The sequence below is a fragment of the Bubalus kerabau genome, chromosome 2 (assembly GCF_029407905.1).
Source record: "Bubalus kerabau isolate K-KA32 ecotype Philippines breed swamp buffalo chromosome 2, PCC_UOA_SB_1v2, whole genome shotgun sequence".
Taxonomy (NCBI): domain Eukaryota; kingdom Metazoa; phylum Chordata; class Mammalia; order Artiodactyla; family Bovidae; genus Bubalus; species Bubalus kerabau.
The window spans coordinates 130184305-130202964 of NC_073625.1; the positions used below are offsets into that span (position 1 = coordinate 130184305).

An 18660-nucleotide genomic window follows, 5' to 3' on the forward strand; every position below is an offset into this window, starting at 1 on the left:
CATAAAGGAGACTGAACTAAAACTACCTGCTAGTGTTGAAGGGTCTCCTGTGGATGTGTGGGTCGGCAGTGGCTCATTGTGGGGATGGGTGTTGGCAGCAGCAGTCCTGGAAGGGGCCACTTGGCATAAGACCTCTTGGAGAGCACCATTAAGCCCATAGACCCCAGAACTGGGTCACCTCAGGCAGAACAACTAATAGAGAGGGAGCACAATTCCAGCCATCAGCAGGTCATTGGATTAAAGTTTTACTGAGCATGGCCCTGCCCACCAGAGTAAGACCCAGTTTTTCTCACCATGAGTCCTTCCCATCAGGAAGCTTAGACAAGCCTCTTAGCCTCATCCACCAGAGGCAGACAGAAGAAGCAAGAAGAACCACAGTCCCGTAGCATGCGTGAGCGCTAAGTTGCTTCAGTCATGTCCACCTCTGCAACCCTATGGATTGTAGACTGCCAGGCTCCTCTGTCCATGAAGTTCTCCAGGCAAGAACACTGGAGTGGGTTGCCATGCTCTCCTCCAGGAGATCTTCCTGACCCAGGGATCAAAACCATGTCTCCTGCATTCAAGGCAGTCTCTTGCATTGCAGGCAGATTCTTTACCACTGAGCCATCCTGGAAGCCTCAGTAGCAGCTAGAACCTAATCCACATCATGGAAAATTAACCAAGATGAGAAAGCAGAGGGTTTTGTCCCAGATAAAGGGACAAGATAAAACCCCATAAAAATAACCATGTAAAGTGGAGATAGGCAACCTTCCAGAAAAAGAATTCAGAATATTGATAGTGAAGATGATCCAGGATATCAGGAAAACAATGGAGAATATGCAAGAAATATTTACCAAAGACCTAGAAACCCTAAAGAATAAACAAACCGATGAACAATACACTAGAAGGAATAGGTAGCAGAGTAACTTAGGCAGAAGAACAGATAAGTGACCTGGAGGACAGAATGGTGGAAATCAACACCACAGAACAGAATATAGAAAAAAGAATGAATAAAAGTAAGACAGCCTAAGAGACCTCTGGGACAACATTAAACGCACCAACATTCGCGTGATAGGAGGCCCAGAAGGAGTAGAGAGGAGAGAAAGGACCCAAGAAAATATTTGAAGAAATAATAGGAAAAACTTCCCTAACATGGGAAAGGAAATAGTCAACCAAGTCCAGGAAGCACAGAGAGTCCCATGCAGGATAAACCCAATGAGGAACACATGAAGACATATAGTAATCAAAATGATGAAAATTAAAGACAAAGATAAAATATTAAAAGCAACAAGGGAAAAATGACAACATACAAGGAAACTCCTATAAGGTTATCAGCTGATTTCTCAACAGAAACTCTACAAGCCAGAAGGGAATGGCGTGATACATTTAAAGTGATGAAAGGGAAGAACCTACAACCAAGAATACTCTACCTAGCAGACTTTCATTCAGATTTGAGGGAGAAATCAAAAACTTTCTAGACAAGCAAAAGTTAAGAGAATTCAGTACCACGGAATCAGCTTTACAACAAATGCTAAAGTAACTTCTCTAGGGGGGAAACACAAGAGAAGAAAAAGATATACACAAAATAAACTGCAAACAATTAAAAAAATGACAATAGGATCATACATGTATGCATTCGTGTGAGTTGCTTCAGTTGTGTCCAACTTTTTGTGACCCTATGAACTGAACCCTGCCAGGCTCCTCTGTCCATGGGGTTCTCCAGACAAGAATACTGGAATGGGTTGCTGTGTCCTCCTCCAGGGATCTTCCCAAACCAGGGATCGAACTCCGGTCTGTTATGTCTACCTGCATTGGCAAGCAGGTTCTTTACCACTAGTGCCACCTGGTAAGCCCAGTAGGATCATGTGTGTGCTTAGTTGCTCAGTCATGTCTGACTCTTTGTGACCCCATGGACTATGGTCCACCATGCTTCTCTATCAATGGTATTCTCCAGGCAAGAATACTGGAAGGGATTGCCATGCCCTCCTCCAGGGTATCTTCCCAACCCAGGGATAGAACCCAGGTCTTCTGCATTGCAGGCAAATTCTTTACCATCTGAGCCACCAGGGAAGCCCAGCAGGATCATATTCATCTATAATTACCTTAAATGTAAATGGATTAAATGCACCAACCAAAAGACATAGACTGGCTGGGCAGATGAGAACATGTGTGTGTATGCATTTCCACTTACCACGTCACTCTAATTAACCCCTGAAATTGTATGTATTTATTTTATATTATTAGGTTAATCATGTTTCCATTATGGCCTTTGATTGTAATTATCTTTTATTTTTTGTCTGGTTATTGATTGTGAAAATTGATAAACATCTTTTACTATTGTGAAAAAAAATAATAGCAGGAGGAAACACTATTTGAAGGGGTTACACAAATAATGTGTTTCTTAGGTTAGGCCAATGTGAGCTGGAATAGATCCCCAGTCCCCTGATTCATGATTTATTTACTTATCAGTTTTTTGGGGGCGAGGGGAAGAGAAAGGGAAAATAGATACTGAGAGGCAAATAGCAGTAACCATCTCACTGTCTCTCCCACTGTTGCTCTTCACCATCTTCCTATGGGATTTCTCAATGTTCCAAATTCTCCTCTAAACCCAGACCCTGAAGGGAGGCCAAGTATTGCTAGTATTTTCTGCAATAAAATTAGTCCTCTTAATGTACAGAAATGATACCAGAGGATTAAAGTTTATTTTATTAAGTCACCATCGTACTTAGCTCCTAGGTACGATGGTTTTATTTACCTTCCTTAAATGGGCTTCTTTGCTGCATTATTTCTTCCTTCTGCATTTCCACACTTCCTCACAAGGTGGCACTGACTGCCTTGTAGCAGATGGAGGCCCAGTTTTGTTTCCTTGGTGCTTCTGCCTCTAAGACTAACAGACTAAAGGTTAATAGCATGTGGTGTCCCCAGTTAACCCCCTGACTTTTTGGTATTTGTTCTCAGTGTTAACCATGATATGAGAAAACTCTACCCATATTTCTCTATTTAGGCATGAATACCTTTAATTTTAGTTAATGAATCATGAAAATTAAATCATGAAAATTTAGTTAATTAAATCATGAAAAGGTATATCCTTATGAATATTTTACAGTGTTTTGGTTCCTTGAAATGTTTTAGCCATTTTCTTGGCAGATATTGTTTATACAATTAGTATAGTGTTATAATGCATTCTAAATTTAGCCTTACTGAACATGTAAATTCTCTTAATTCACATTTCTCGCAAACCCCTGTGATTGTGAAACTAGAAAGAAGAATATATTTTAGTTGAAAGCTAATAGCATCCTGATCTAGATTGTTTTCAGTCAATGTAACGAGGTAGCTCAATCTCCTTGTCAAACACCTAATCTGCAGGTATCTTTTTTTTTTTTTTTATTTAAGTGTACAGGATTAATCAAGAGGCATTTCCTGGAGATGACTGGTCGTTGAGACAAATATCACAGAGTGATTGGTCTCTGAGAGCCCAAGACTCACATTAACAATACACACAAGAGACTTGTGTAGAAAAACCACAATGCTAACTAACTCTTTCCATGATAGAAACACTCATGTTTGCTAGGTAGCACGTTCTCTCCCATGAAACAAATGTACATGGGATATCAGAGTATAATTGGAAGATACCAGGTGTGGATTGAAAGCAGCAGAGTGGGTTGGATGATCTTAATGGCAGTGCCATTAGATAGACTGGCGACATGACCTGGATTCTCCACAGGGCGGGCCAGGAGTCTCTCTCCTTAGGAGAGGTGCCTGCCTTTGCTTCTCTCAGTCTCCCTTTCCTGTAATTTCTTCATTGATTCCACACTCTCAGTAATCATGCAGTCCTCGTTAAACCACACCATGCACTGATGACTCTTGTGTTAGATATATGAAATAGGTGCAGTTATTTGTAGTTGGCTTCAATTGGGAGCTGCATTCCACTGGAAGTAGCCTCCCTCCACGGGCACAGCATGGAAGGTGCTCCCAGCATTTTGGCTCATGTCCCTCTGCCTGGGGCGCAAGTGCTCCAAGTTCCTTAGTCCTTAGTGCCTTAGCAGCTCAGTCAGTTTTTCACAGTCCTTTGTGGCCAAAAGCAATACCTGACAGGTTAAACAACTTAAGTCTATATGTCCTGACAACTTAGTAGCTGTTTGGAAAAAATAGATACACACAGTTGAAAGAAAAAGTCAGATTTAACTTTCATTTTTAGAGAACCACAGTGATCTCAAACCTTGGAATCAGTCTGGATATCACCACTTGCATTTCCTATTTTATACTGATTTTCATATTACACTTGCTTTTAACACCAGCAGCCACCAAATCCTCAGTTCTCCAAAGATGTAATGCCATTCTAAAGAATACTGCACAATTTAATGTTGAAATTCCAAACTACCACAAGCTAGTAGCAAGCATGGCATCTGACAGATGCCAACTAATGCTGTTTTCCCCCTAAATTTAAAATACTCATGGCACTTTTATGAGTTCACTGTGCATCCCTGTTTGGGAACCATGGGGCTGGAACATAGTCTTGTGGGTACATCTAGCTGCAAAGAGATGGGGAAATAGAAGCTATTTAATCTAGTGGTGTCTGCTTTAACGAATAAAATATTTAAATACTTATTTTATGCTATTGTTCTCACAGGGATGTCTTATATCTGTTTATGAGTTATTCAAGGGCAGCTGCCTTGCAAGAATGTGCTTAACAATGGGTGCTTAGTCACTCAGTCCTGTCCAGCTGTTTGTGACCTCATGGACTGTAGCCTACCAGGCTCCTCTGTCCATGGGGATTCTCGGGGCAAGAATACTGGAGTGGGTTGCCATTCCCTTCTTCAGTGGATCTTCCCAACCCAGGCATTGAACCCTGGTCTCCTGAATTGCTGGCAGATTCTTTACCGTCTGAGCCACCAGGGAAGTCTTGCCTTGCAAGAATATAACCATAATAAAGGTTACCATTTATGGAGCACTTATATATAATAAATAGTCTGCTAAAGTGCTTTTCATATATGTTCTCACTTAATCCTTACAATATCTTTTGAGGAAGGTATAGGTAATATTCCTATTACATAGATACATATTTGTATATAAAAGGAAACTTCTGTTTAAGTACCGTACATAAAATCACATAGAAATTAAGTGGTAAAGCAGAACTTGAATAAAGTTGTCTGATTTTAGAGCCAACTCTCTCTCTCTTTCTGTTTTTTGATCACACTGCACAACAAGCAGGATCTTAGTTCCCTGAACAGGGATCAAACCTGTGCCCCCTGTAGTAGAAGCATGGAATCCTAACCACTGGACTGCCAGGGAAGTCCCTAGAGCCAACTCTCTTAACCACCATACACTTTTACGTTTGATATTTGCTGAAGGAAAGTTATGGCCAACCTAGACAGCATATTAAAAAGGTCAACAAAGGTCCATCTAGTCAAGGCTATGGTTTTTCCAGTAGTCATGTATGGATGTGAGAGTTGGACTATAAAGAAAGCTGAGCACCAAAGAATTGCTTTTGAACTGTAGTGCTGGAGAAGACTCTTGAGAGTCCCTTCGACTGCAAGGAGATCTAACAAGTCCATCCTAAAGAAGATCAGTCCTGGGTGTTCATTGGAAGGACTGATGTTGAAGCTGAAACTCCAATACTTTGGCCACCTGATGCAAATAGCTGACTCATTTGAAAAGACCCTGATACTGGGAAAGATTGAAGGTGGGAGGAGAAGGGGATGACAGAGGATGAGATGGTTGGATGGCATCACTGACTCAATGGACATGAGTTTGGGTAAATTCTGGGAGTTGGTGATGGACAGGGAGGCCTGGCATGCTGTGGTTCATGGGGTCGCAAAGAGTTGGACACAACTGAGCGACTGAACTGAACTATATAAATGAAGAGCAATATTATGTATTTGTGTTGGCATTATTTACTGTTCTACCTATACTAAAATAAATCAGTGTTGTCTTTTATATAGTAACTATCTTCAAAGGATTCAAAAAATTGAATTCTTACAACACCCTGAACAAGCTTGAAGAAGAGAGGCTTGTTTGAAATAATTCAGTGTCAACTTTCCCGCCTCCTGCTCTAAAATAATACAGACAAAAAGGGGGAGACCGATGCACATCTCAAGTTGATATTAGCCTGAGTCCTTTACCTGCAGAGGTATGACATGAAAACATTTTGTTAACATCTTGACTACCCATTTTTGTTGCAGGAGGCCGAGGGAAAGATGGTGCCCCCATCATCACTTTTCCAGAGTTTGTGGGGTTCAAGCACATCCCAGATGAAGACTTCCTGAATGTCATGACCTACCTAACTAGTGTCCCCAGGTGAGCTGAACACAGTATGCTGCTGCCTTCCTTGTCACTGGGTTTATCCTGAATTTCCCATGTGGTAGTACTGGGTTGGAATGAGATCTTCCATGAGCCCAGCTCCCACTGCTGTGTTATGGCCAATTTCACTTATCCATCAGTCAAAACAAAGGATGTGGAAAGAGATTAGAAAACAAAGTTACATGAGCATCAGTTTTATTATGGTGTGCACATATGAAGTACTTAATAAACATTGGTAAGTGAATGAAAAATTGATTGACTAGATAATTTTGTTCCTGATTTTGTTCCTTCAGGTTCATGGCTCTAGATTAAGGTGATCCTGGTTTCCTGGGGCCTGTTGTCTAAGACACCTGGCTGCTGCTCAGGAGGCTCAAGCCAAGTTAGAAGTCACTTCATTTATTTCCCCTAAATAAGGAATTTAAGGGTAGATGTTATAACTATCATTGTCAGATGGAGAAAGTAAGTCACAGAGCAAGGAAACTGAAAGTCCAGAAATTAAAACTGTGCCTATAGCTGAGATCGAAACAGAGATATTTTGGGGCATCTGCTACTTCTACCCTCTCGGGCCCAGGTCTCACATATTTATGCCACTAAGTCAATAAATAGCCAGGTCTCCTAGGGATGGAATGTGGGACAGAGTTCATATTTCACAGACAGAGGTGGAGCTGACTGTGGAGTCCAAACTCCCTGGGGCGCAGACTTAGCCCATAAAGTGGGCTCCATGGGTGTGTGTCGCTTATGATACTGTCTGTTACTTAAATGCTTTGTGGTTAGGAGTTTACACAACAGCCAGGGGTGTGCTGTTTTGCTTGCTTTCCATCTGCCTCATGATTTAGAGGTAAACTCTGTGATTGAAAGTCCACCTGGAGCCTGATCCCACCTGCAGAGATGAGGAAGTTAATTAGTTTGCTTTAACCAAACCCACTCTAAGAGATTTTTTGATTTGTTTTTTTTTCACCCTTCTTTCTTCTTCAGAGAAAGCTATGGATTTATTTTTAGTGCATTTCTTCAAAGGTCAGTGCTTAAATTATATTTTACCTTATTCTTTATCTCTGATACAAGAGTATTGTAGACATTATATAGACAGGAGAGAGTTTGGACTTTGTTGGTTTGAGAGAAGGATGCTGTACATCTCTGGGCTTTGCTTACATGGTTCTCTCTTCAGGAACACCTCTGCCACCCTTCTGGGGCTGGCTGACTCTTGCAAAATCATCAGCCCTCAGTCTGAGCTCATTTCTTCAAGGAAACTTGCCTTGACCCCAGTTCTGCTCTCACAGACTCTTTATTTCCACAGACTCTATTTCCACAGTACCCCTTGTATAACACATGGTATATGGAAATTATTTCTGCTTCTCCTATTAGACTGAGAACTACTCAAGAATAGGGGCCAATGCTTCTTTTTTTCCTTCTAGCCCAGCACATGGTAGGTTCTCAAGAAGTAATGTTGGTGAAATTTCCAGTTCTGATCTGGTTCATTTCAATCAAAGGGTGTTTGTTATATGGTGAGAAGCAGAACACTGAGAGAGAGAGGGAAACCCCACTTCTCACTCCTGCCTTTTCCTCCCAGAGTTATAGGGAGTTGAACTTTGTCTCCCTCTTTGGCTCAGTTGCCTTCCAGAACATTGACCTATCAGTTTAGCAACTTCTGTGAGGAGCAGCACGCAAGAGGGTGAGCAGGGAGGTGGGTAACAGATAGAAGTGCCTCTTCCCCATTATCATTATATTGCTTTAAACTTACAATCTAATTGTACACACTCAGTGGATGGAGTCATATGCTAAATTAAATGGGTCATTTTCATATTGTATTTGCAGCCTTTCCTGAGCCGCCACACTGAGGACCAGACATTGAGTGCCACATGACCCAGTGTGGAGGGAAAGCATTAAGGGGTAGAAACCCTATCTCACAGGCAAAAAAAAAAAAAAAAAAGAAAGAAAGAAAGAAAAATCAAGAGGCTACTGTTTAGGCCTAATTTACCTTTTCTGCTCTGTGCTCTTGTATAATTTCTTGTAAACTTGGTATTTTCCTTTCCTAGAATGCAGTTTGTCTCTTGAGAAAGAGTAGCTGACCAGTTATTCCCCTTTTCTTCTTCCTGGCATCTGGTCATACTAGCTCACTGCCCCACCCCATGTTCCTTTCGACATAAAACAAAGACAATGAGTAAGAAGGCCTGAAAGGAGAATTTGACCTGAACTTTGTTTCCCAGTTGCCATTTCAGGTTCCAAAGAATGAAACCACTCTTGTTCCTTTTTATGATTCCTATTTATCACAGTTTGCATCTTCCTAAATGTTACAATGGTTACCAGACACCAGAACTTTTCCCGGGTTGCACAATGGTTTATAGGCAGGTGGCCTGACATACAACAAGGAATGTATGCACAGCTGATGCACTAGAAGAGGAGAAAGACAGGATGCTCAGAGCAGGAAAAGGAAAGCTCTGTGTCTGAAATTAATAAGGATCTCTCATTGTGGTTGGGTTGGGTGAGTGCTGAAAGGCTTCCCACAGCTCATTTTTTATCAGATCTTTGCTGAGTGCCATCAGTGTTTAGAGAGGTATGTTAGGTACCATAAAGGACCACAAGACCATACAACAATATCTTGAATCTCACATGACTCTGTTGTTATGATATTTTGTGAAATATGTGAAGAAAATGCTATAAGAGCTCAGAAAAGAGAAGAAGCACTTCAGACAGGAAAAAACAAGGAAAGCTTCAGGAGTTAAGTGGCCTTGAAGGGTGGATGAGATTTCCACATATACATCATAGAGGGACATTTCAGAGAGAGAGAACAGGATGGTGTTTAAGAACTTTGGACACAGCTCAAACCTGGATTGAAATCCAGATTCTATGGTCGCTAGCTGTGTGATCTGGGGCAAGTGACTTGGCTTCTATTTCCAACCCCCCTGGATTTTGAAGTTTTAAATAGAGCTTGTTTAGGGAATTACAGACTATCGAGGTTGTCCATAACAGGGTGAGGATCCTTTTCAGATAGTAGTGAGAAATGAGACCTGGATAGACAGTTGGGAACAGACTGGGCAAGGTGTTTTCCACCAAGTTAAGAAGTTTAGGCACAGTGAGCAAGACCGGGCCATTGGACATTCTGAGGAAGAAAAAATGGCAACCAGATGAATGTGGTGGTGGTGTGCAGGATGGGCCAGGAATGGAGGAAGGGAGGAAGGGAGACCAGTTAGGGGATTCTGCCCTGTTGTTGTTCATGTCTGACTCTTTGTGACCCCATGGACTGCAGCATGCTGGGCTTCTCTGTCCTTCACTATCTCCTGGAGTTTGCTCAAACTCATGGTTATTGAGTTGGTAATGCCATCCAGCCATCTCATCCTCTGTCATCCCCTTTTCCTCCTGCCTTCAATCTTTCCCAGCATCAGGGGCTTTTCTAATGAGTTGGATGTTTGCATCAGGTGGCCAAAGTATTGGAGCTTCAGCTTCAGCATCAGTCCTTCCAATGAATATTCAGGGTTGATTTCCTTTAGGACTGACTGGTTTGACCTTTTTGCTGTTCAAGGGACTCTCAAGAATCTTCTCTAGAACCACAGCTCAAAAGCATCAATTCTTTGGCACTCAGCCTTCTTTGTGGTCCAGCACTCACATCCATACATGCCTACTGGAATAGGTGCAAAGTGAAGAGGGGGTGAGCTGCCTGAGGGAAAGAGGACTAGACAGAAGGGGATGGATGGAAGGAACAGGCACTGGGGACTGGTGGAGGGGGGAAGGAGAGTGAGGAACTAGCCGTGATCCTTAGCTTTAGGAATTCTATTCACAATCAGATCTTTAGGCTTTTACATGTCTAGGCACATGGAATTGAGGTCTCATTTTAAACATGCCTTCAGTGGCTACAGATTGTAGCTGAGTGGTTTGAAAAGGCATTAGTAAAATATTCTGAGGCACAGAAATGGCCAACTTTTTAAAAATTCCAAGTGCTTTTCTAAAAATCGTATTTGTATAACTAAGCATACATTTTTATTACCCTGTTCCTCTATTTGGTTTCTCTGTTTTATTTACAGCTATGTGTTCATTACTTGAGAGGGACTGGAGAAGTTACTTTTATTACATAGAAATAAGAGCCATATTTCATAATTTTATGATTATTTACTATTTCTAAAGGTCTTTTTCTATAATGAATCAGTTGAGAAGCCTATTTAAGTTTGAAAAATTCTTCCATGTCCATTTTCCTCCCATAGAGTCTGATGAATAGTCCTTGAGAAGACTCATATCCTCTTTTATGATATGCTGTCTCATGAATGCTGTCTGACATTTCTACTTTGGGAGGAGGGGAGGAGGACAGCATTATTATTTGGCCTGTGAATTCTAAAGAGACTTGCTCCTTTGTATCAAAAGACTGAATGGGATTATAACAATCTGTCAGCTTTAAAAACCAGCCTTATCAGAGAAGTGAGTTTGATCTGGGCTTCTTACTATTATGAAGGCAGTGGAAAAAGCCCCTGATTTTAAGTAGTTTTAAATACTATAAATAGGAAAAGTGCTGCTTTGATTGAGTAGCTAAGGCAAGATGTGTTGTTTCCTGGTCTGGCTGTGGAATTGCTCCCCCAAATCAGGAAAATGGAATCATTCATTTGACTTCTAGGATAGAGCTTCAGAGTGGGGAGTCTTATTGGGCTGTTGTCTTGTACAAGATGGATGAATTTGCTTCAGAACCCTCTGGAAGGATACCTTGAGAGACCAGACCTTAGGCACACAAGTGAGGCTCAAAATTAGAGCACATCCCATAGACTTATTATGAATAAATGTTTGCTATTGGCAAGTAAGTCTTATATGCTAGGAGTATTTGAATGGATTATATTAGAGGATAGGAAAAAAAATTTAATATGCCAGATTCCTATTCTTCTGTATGTAAGAACCAGGGAGTCTGACATTTCTCCCTAGTAGAATGACTTAGTGTGTATAAGACATTTGTTCTTTTGTTTAGGTGATTGTTTTAGAATACTGTGGTATGTTCTGCCTTTTGGTCATCCTGTGAGGTAGGGGCTCAATTTCTCTTTTCTGATAATTCAGGTTTTTTTAGACATTCAAAACACAGCCTCTTTCTTGAATTTATAGGTTCTAATGGAGAAGGAAATGGCAACCCACTCCAGTACTCTTGCCTAGAAAATTCCATGGATGGAGGAGCCTGGTGGGCTACAGTCTATGGGGTTGCAAAGAGTCGGACACGACTGATCGACTTCACTTCACTTCACTTCAATGATTGTAAATATCTGGAATCTTTTCTTACTCAGTGGTATTATCGATTATAAAAAAGATAATTGCTCTAGCTCTGTGAAAAATGGCCTTGGTATTTTGATAGGGATTATATTGAATCTGTAGATTGCCTTGGGTCATTTGGTCACTGTCATGATACTAATTCTTTTAATCCATTAACTTGGTATATCTTTCCATTTGTTTGTATTGTCTTCAACTTCTTTCATCAAGGTCTTATAATTTTCCCAGTACAGACCCTTTAACTCCTTTTAAAAATTTTATTTATTTATTTATTTTAATTGGAGGCTAATTACTTTACAATATTGTAGTGGTTTTGCCATACATTGACATGAATCAGCCATGGGTGTACATCTGTTCCCCATCCTGAACCCCTCTCCCACCTCCCTCCCCATCCCATCCCTCAGGGTCATCCCAGTGCACCAGCCCTGAGCACCTTGTCTCATGCATCGAACCTGGACTGGCGATCTGTTTCACATATAATAATATACGTGTTTCAATGCTATTCTCTCAAATCATCCCACCCTCACCCTCTCCCACAGAGTCCGAAAGACCGTTCTTTACATCTGTGTCTCTTTTGCTGTCTCGTATATAGGGTCATCATTACCATCTTTCTAAATTCCATATATATGTGCTAGTATACTGTATTGGTGTTTTTCTTTCTGACTTACTTCACTCTGTATAACAGGCTCCAGTTTCATCCACCTCATTAGAACTGATTCAAATGCATTCTTTTTAATGGCTGAATAATATTCCATTGTGTATATGTATGACAACTTTCTTATCCATTCATCTGCTGATGAACATCTAGGTTGCTTCCATGTCCTGGCTATTGTAAACAGTGCTGCGATGAACATTGGGGTACATGTGTCTCTTTCAATTCTGGTTTCCTTGGTGTGTATGCCCAGCAATGGGATTGCTGGGTCGTATGGCAGTTCTATTTCCAGTTTTTTAAGGAATCTCCACACTGTTCTCCATAGTGGCTGTACTAGTTTGCATTCCCACCAACAGTGTGAGAAGGCTCCCTTTTCTCCACACCCTCTGCAGCATTTATTGCTTGTAGACTTTTTGATAGCCCCCATTCTGACTGGCATGAGATGGTACCTCATAGTGGTTTTGATTTGCATTTCTCTGATAATGAGTGATGTTGAGCCTCTTTTCATGTGTTTGTTAACCATCTGTATGTCTTCTTTGGAGAAATGTCTGTTTAGTTCTTTGGCCCATTTTTTGATTGGGTCATTTATTTTTCTGGAATTGAGCTGCAGGAACTGCTTGTATATTTTTGAGATTAATTCTTTGTCAGTTGCTTTGTTTGCTATTATTTTCTCCCATTCTGAAGGCTGTCTTTTCACCTTGCTTATAGTTTCCTTTGTTGTGCAAAAGCTTTTAAGTTTAATTAGGTCTCATTTGTTTATTTTTGCTTTTATTTCCAATATTCTGGGTGGTGGGTCATAGAGGATCCTGCTATGATTTATGGTGGAGAGTGTTTTGCCTATGTTCTCCTCTAGGAGTTTTATAGTTTCTGGTCTTACGTTGAGATCTTTAATTCATTTTGAGTTTATTTTTGTGTATGGTCCCTTTAACTCCTTAGTTAGATTTATTCCTAGATATTTTATTTTTTGATGTGATTATAAATGAGATTGTTTTCTAATTTCTATTTCTGGTAGTTTGTGTTAGTGTATAGAAATGCAATAGATTTCTGAATATTCATTTTGTATCCCTCAACTTTACTGAATTCATTGATGAGCCCCATTAGTTTTCTGGTGACATCTTTAGGATTATCTATGTATAGTATCATGTCATCTGCAAACAGAATTTTACTTGTTCCTTTCCAATTTGGATTTTTAAAATTTTCCCTTCTGTCTTATTGCTGTGGCTAGGACTTCCAATATTATGTTGAATAAAAGTGGCAGGAGTGAGTTCTTGTTTTGTTCATGATCTTAGAAGGAAATGCATTAAACTTTTCATGGTTGAGTATGGTGTTAGCTGTGGGCTTTATTTAACTTTTTTTAAAATTGAAGTAGAGTTACAGGGCTATGCTGGTGACTCAGACCATAAAGAATCTGCCTGTAATGCAGGGGACCAGGTTCAATCCCCAGATTGGGAAGATCCCCTGGAGAAGGTAATGGCTACCCACTCTAGTATTTTTGTCTGGAGAATTATATGGACAGAGGAGCCTGATGGGCTACAGTCCATGTCGAAATGAGTAGGATACAACTTAGTGACTAACACTTTACTTTGCTTCTCTTGATTTACAATGTTGTGTTAGTTTCAGGTGTACAACAAAGTGATTGTGTGTGTGTGTGTGTATTTCTTTTCTTTTTCAGATTCTTTTCTGAAAATAGGTTATTACAAAATATTGATTATAGTTCCTGTGCTATCCAGTAGGCATCTATTGATTATCTATTTTATATATGGTGGTGTATCTATGTTGGGGCTTCCCAGGTGGCTCAGTGGTAAAGAATCTGCCAGCCAATGCAAGGAGATGCAGGAGTTCAGTCCGAGTCGGGAAGATCCCCTGGAGGAAGAAATGGCAACCCACTCCAGTATTCTTGCCTGGAGAATCTCATGGACAGAAGAACCTGATGCACTGCAGTCCATAGGGTCACAAAGAGTCAGACATGACTGAGCGACTGAGCATGCACGCACATGTATATGTTAATCCCAAACTCCTAATTTATCCTCCCGCCCCTTTCCCTTTTGGTAATCATGTTCGTTTTCTGTGTATGTGGGTCTATTTCTGTTTTATAAATAAGTTCATCTGTACAATTTTTTTTTAGATTCCACTTATAAGTGATATATGAGATTTGTCTTCCTTTGTCTGGTTTACTTTGCTTAGTATGATAATCTCTAGGTCTGTTCATATTGCTACATTATTTCATTCTTTCTTATGGCTGAATAATACTCTATCGTGTATATATATCTCATCTTCTTTATCCATTCATCTGTTGATAGCCATTTAGGTTGCTTCCCATCTTGGCTATTCTAAAGAGTGCTGCAGTGAACACTGGGGCTCATGTCTCTTTCCAAGTTACTGTTTTATCCAGATATTTGCCCAGGAGTGGGATTGCAAGATCATATGATAACTCTAGTTATGTCAAAGTATGTCCCCTTTATAACTCCTTTATGTCCCCTTGTTGAGAGTCTTTTTAAAATCATAAATGGATGTTCAATTTTGTCAAAAACATTTTCTGAATCTATTGAGATGATCATATGATTTTTATTCTTTAATTTTTTAATATGCCATATTAATATTCTTATTATTGATTCAGTTTTGTTACTGGTAATTGGTATGAAATTTTTTTTTATTGTTCAGTCTTATACAGTTCTAGGAATTTGTCCATTTCTTCTAGGTTGTCCTTTGTCCATTGATTCACTTTTGGGTATTAAATCATTTTTGCGTTCATGGAGTAAAGCCCACTTGACTGTAGTATATGATTCCTTTATTAAATTGTTGAATTTGGTTTGCTAACATTTTGTTGGATGATTTTTGCATCTATGTTCATCACTGATATTAGCCTGTAATTTTCTTTTTTGGTGATATTTTTGTTTTGGTTTCAGGTGACGCCAGCCTCATAGAATGAGTTAGGAAATGTACCTTCCTGGGAAATTTTTTGGAATAGTTTGAGAAGGATAGGTGTTAACTCTTCTCTAAATGTCTGATAGAATTCACCTGTGAATTGATCTGGTCCTGGACTTGGTTTTCTGGGAATTTTACTTATTATTGATTCAGTTTTATTACTGGTAATTGGTCTGCTCATACTTCTGTTTCTTTATTTTTCAATCTTGGGAGATTGTACAGTTCTAGGAGTTTGTCCATGTTTTCTAGGTTGTCCATTTTATTGGTATATACTTGTTCATAGTAATTGCTTATGATCATTTATGTTTCAGTGGTATCGGTTATAACATCTTTTTCATTTCTGACTTTATTAATATAGAATGTCTGTTTTTTTCTTGAGTTTGGCTAAAGGTTCATCAAAACCTTTAGCCAAACTAAAGGTTGGTTTTCTAAAATTGGTATGTAAACACCAAAGACCCCATATAGTCAAAATAATCTTAATAAAACAGAACAAAGCTGAAGGGAAACTTTGAAACACGGGTTTCAAACTATACTACAAAGCTATAGTAATCAAAGCAGCATAATACAGGCACAAAACAGAGACATAGATCAATGATAGAGAATAGAGATCCCAGAAATGAGCCTGCATTCAAATAGGCAATTAATTTATGACAAAGAAGGCAAAAATATACAATGGAGAAAAGACAACCCCTTAAACAAGTGATGCTGGAAATACTGGATAGCTACATGCAAAAGAATCAAGTTGGATTACTCTCTCACACCACACAAAAAATAAATTCAAAATGGATTAAAGACATAAATTTAAGACCTGAAATCATAAAGCTCCTAGAAGAAAACATAGGTTATATATTCTTTGACATGGTATTTGTAATTTTTTTTGGATATGTCTCTGCAGGCAAGAGAAACTAGTTCAGTCACTCAGTCGTGTCCGACTCTTTGAGACCCCATGAACTGCAGCATGCCAGGCCTCTCTGTCCATCACCAACTCCCAGAATTTACCCAAACTCATGTCCATTGAGTCAGTGATGCCATCTAACTATCTCATCCTCTGTCATCCCCTTCTCCTCTTGCCCTCAATCTTTACCAGCATCAGGGTCTTTTCAAATGAGTCAGCTCTTCACATCAGGTGGCCAAAGTATTGGAGTTTCAGCTTCAACATCAGTCCTTCCAATGAACACCCAGGACTGATGTCCTTTAGGATGGACTGGTTGGATCTCCTTGCAGTCCAAGGGACTCTCAAGAGTCTTCTCCAACACCACAGTTCAAAAGCATCAATTCTTCAGCATTCAGCTTTCTTTATAGTTCAACTCTCACATCCATACATGACTACTGGAAAAACCATAGCCTTGACTAGACGGACCTTTGTTGGCAAAGTAATGTCTCTGCTTTTGAATATGCTATCTAGGTTGGTCATAACTTTGCTTCCAAGGAGTAAGCGTCTTTTAATTTCATGGCTGCAGTCACCATCTGCAGTGATTTTGGAGCCCCCCAAAATAAAGTCTGACACTGTTTCCACTGTTTCCCCATCTATTTGCCATGAAGTGGTGGGACCGGATGCCATGATCTTCGTTTTCTGAATATTGAGCTTTAAGCCAACTTTTTCATTCTCCTCTTTCACTTTCATCAAGAGAAACTAAAGCAAAAATAAATAACTGGGTCTATATCAAACTAAAAACCTTTTGCCTAGCAAAGGAAAATATTCGTGTCAATAAAACAAAAAGTCCACTTACTGAATGGAAGAAGATATTTGCAAATAATATATCTGATAAGGGGTTAATATGCAAAATATACAAAGAATTTATGCAATCTAACATCAGGAACAAACAGAGGGTTGATCCCGAGAACCTTGAGCATACCAAAATTCTCCTATGCTCAAGTTGCTTATGCAAAGTGGTACAGTACAGTCAGCTGTTCATATCCACAGATGTGGAACCTACAGATATGGAGGGCCAATTGTACCTGTTGATTTCACTACTATGCATTTACATCTTTCTTTACTCTCAGCCTTTAAGTTCTTCTACCTATATTCTACTTTTCATTACTAAGAATTATAATGTATTTTACATATTACTATCAATGTTTTTCTTTGATTAAAGGTTGATCCTAAAAAACAGAAATCAGTGGAATGCATTTATATATGTAATATGATTGGGCCTCTGGAATGAGAGATGTAATCCTAAGTCCTTAAACCTGTGTCACTCAAAGGAGAATGCTACAGATGTTATGGTAAAATAGGTTCTCTTTTCTCGTACTCCATGGGTTGCTCAAAATCATGCTACAGTTTAATTTATTTCAGACTTGGACAATGACTTTTTATGTACCTTTCCCCCTAGCATTTTTAATTGCCTTTCTTTTTTTTCTTGTTTATAGCATGGCATGTATCTTTATTATATTATTAACATCTTATAGATTCTTTATCATAGAATTTGTCTAGTGCATACATTTTCTTCTTGGAGATATTCTTTTGAGCCTCTCTGAGCTATTCATAATACAGGCTGGTTGCTGTATAAACCTGCTATAAGTTGTCAACCTGGGATTGTTTTTTATCTTGGGAAGGTCATTCTTCATTTTGGGATTTCATGTTCATTTAAAAACTTTAAAGTTATTTCTTTTTTTAGAAAGTGTGTATGGTAAGTGAGTTTTACATCTTTAATGTCAGAAAATGGCTTATTTTGATCTCACGGTTGATTGGCAATCTATCTGAGCATGGAGTTTTTTCTTTTTTTTGTAAAATAACATTGATCCATTGATTTTTAGTATTCAGTATTACTGATAACAAAGTTGGTCCTTGTCACAGGATCTGACTGTCATCCCTTCATAGGTCAGCTACTTGTCTCTCTGCATAAGAAGCTTTGGGGCTTTTTTCTTTATGTTTTGCAGGTTTGAAATTTCAAACATTTTCTTTCATACTGCTGTGTCTTGAATGGAATTATCAAGTCTCAGTGGAATTTTCAAGTCTCTCTTAGGCTTAGAATTTTTTTCCTGTTATCTCTGCTTATTTCTTTCCTACAACTCTGCTTCTGAAACTCAAATTAGAGGGACAATGCATCTTCTGAGTTTCTCTTCTGTGTCTTTAATTTTCCTTTTGTATTTTTCATCTCTTAATCACTTTACATTTTAATATATGTATATATTCTCTTTATATATAAATATGTGAAAAGTAAAAGTCGCTCAGTTGTGTCTGACTCTTTGCGACTCCATGGACTGTAACCCACCAGGCTCCTCTGTCCATGGAATTCTCCAGGCATGAATACTGGAATAGGTTACCATTTCCTTCTCCAGGGGCTCTTTCCAACCCAGGATTCAAACCCACCTCTCCTGCATTGGCAGGCAGATTTTTTACCACTGAGCCACCTGGAAGCCCTAAGAAGAGTTAAGTATGTTTAATATTTGCTAGGATTAATTCCCCCTGCCCTACTGGGTCCTTAAGCTTTACTTACTTTTTTCATGTTTTTCTACTGTTCTTTCTTATTTTCTATCTATTTGTATACCTCCGTTTTTAGAAAAAGAAAAAAGAAAGAAAACTCTTTGGCCTTTTCATTGAGATTATTAACTTTATAAATTTACTCAGGAAC

The 18660-nt window shown here is 39.3% G+C and overlaps 1 protein-coding gene across 1 annotated transcript in view; it reads left to right on the forward strand.

Moving 5' to 3' along the window:
* The window catches only part of MCF2L2 (MCF.2 cell line derived transforming sequence-like 2), a 209737-nt gene that overhangs the window by 7707 nt on the left and 183370 nt on the right, over window positions 1–18660 (forward strand). Inside the window, exon 3 of the mRNA XM_055570098.1 lies at window positions 6162–6276. Coding sequence (XP_055426073.1) covers window positions 6162–6276 — 115 coding nt within the window. The remainder of the gene's footprint in view (window positions 1–6161; window positions 6277–18660) is intronic.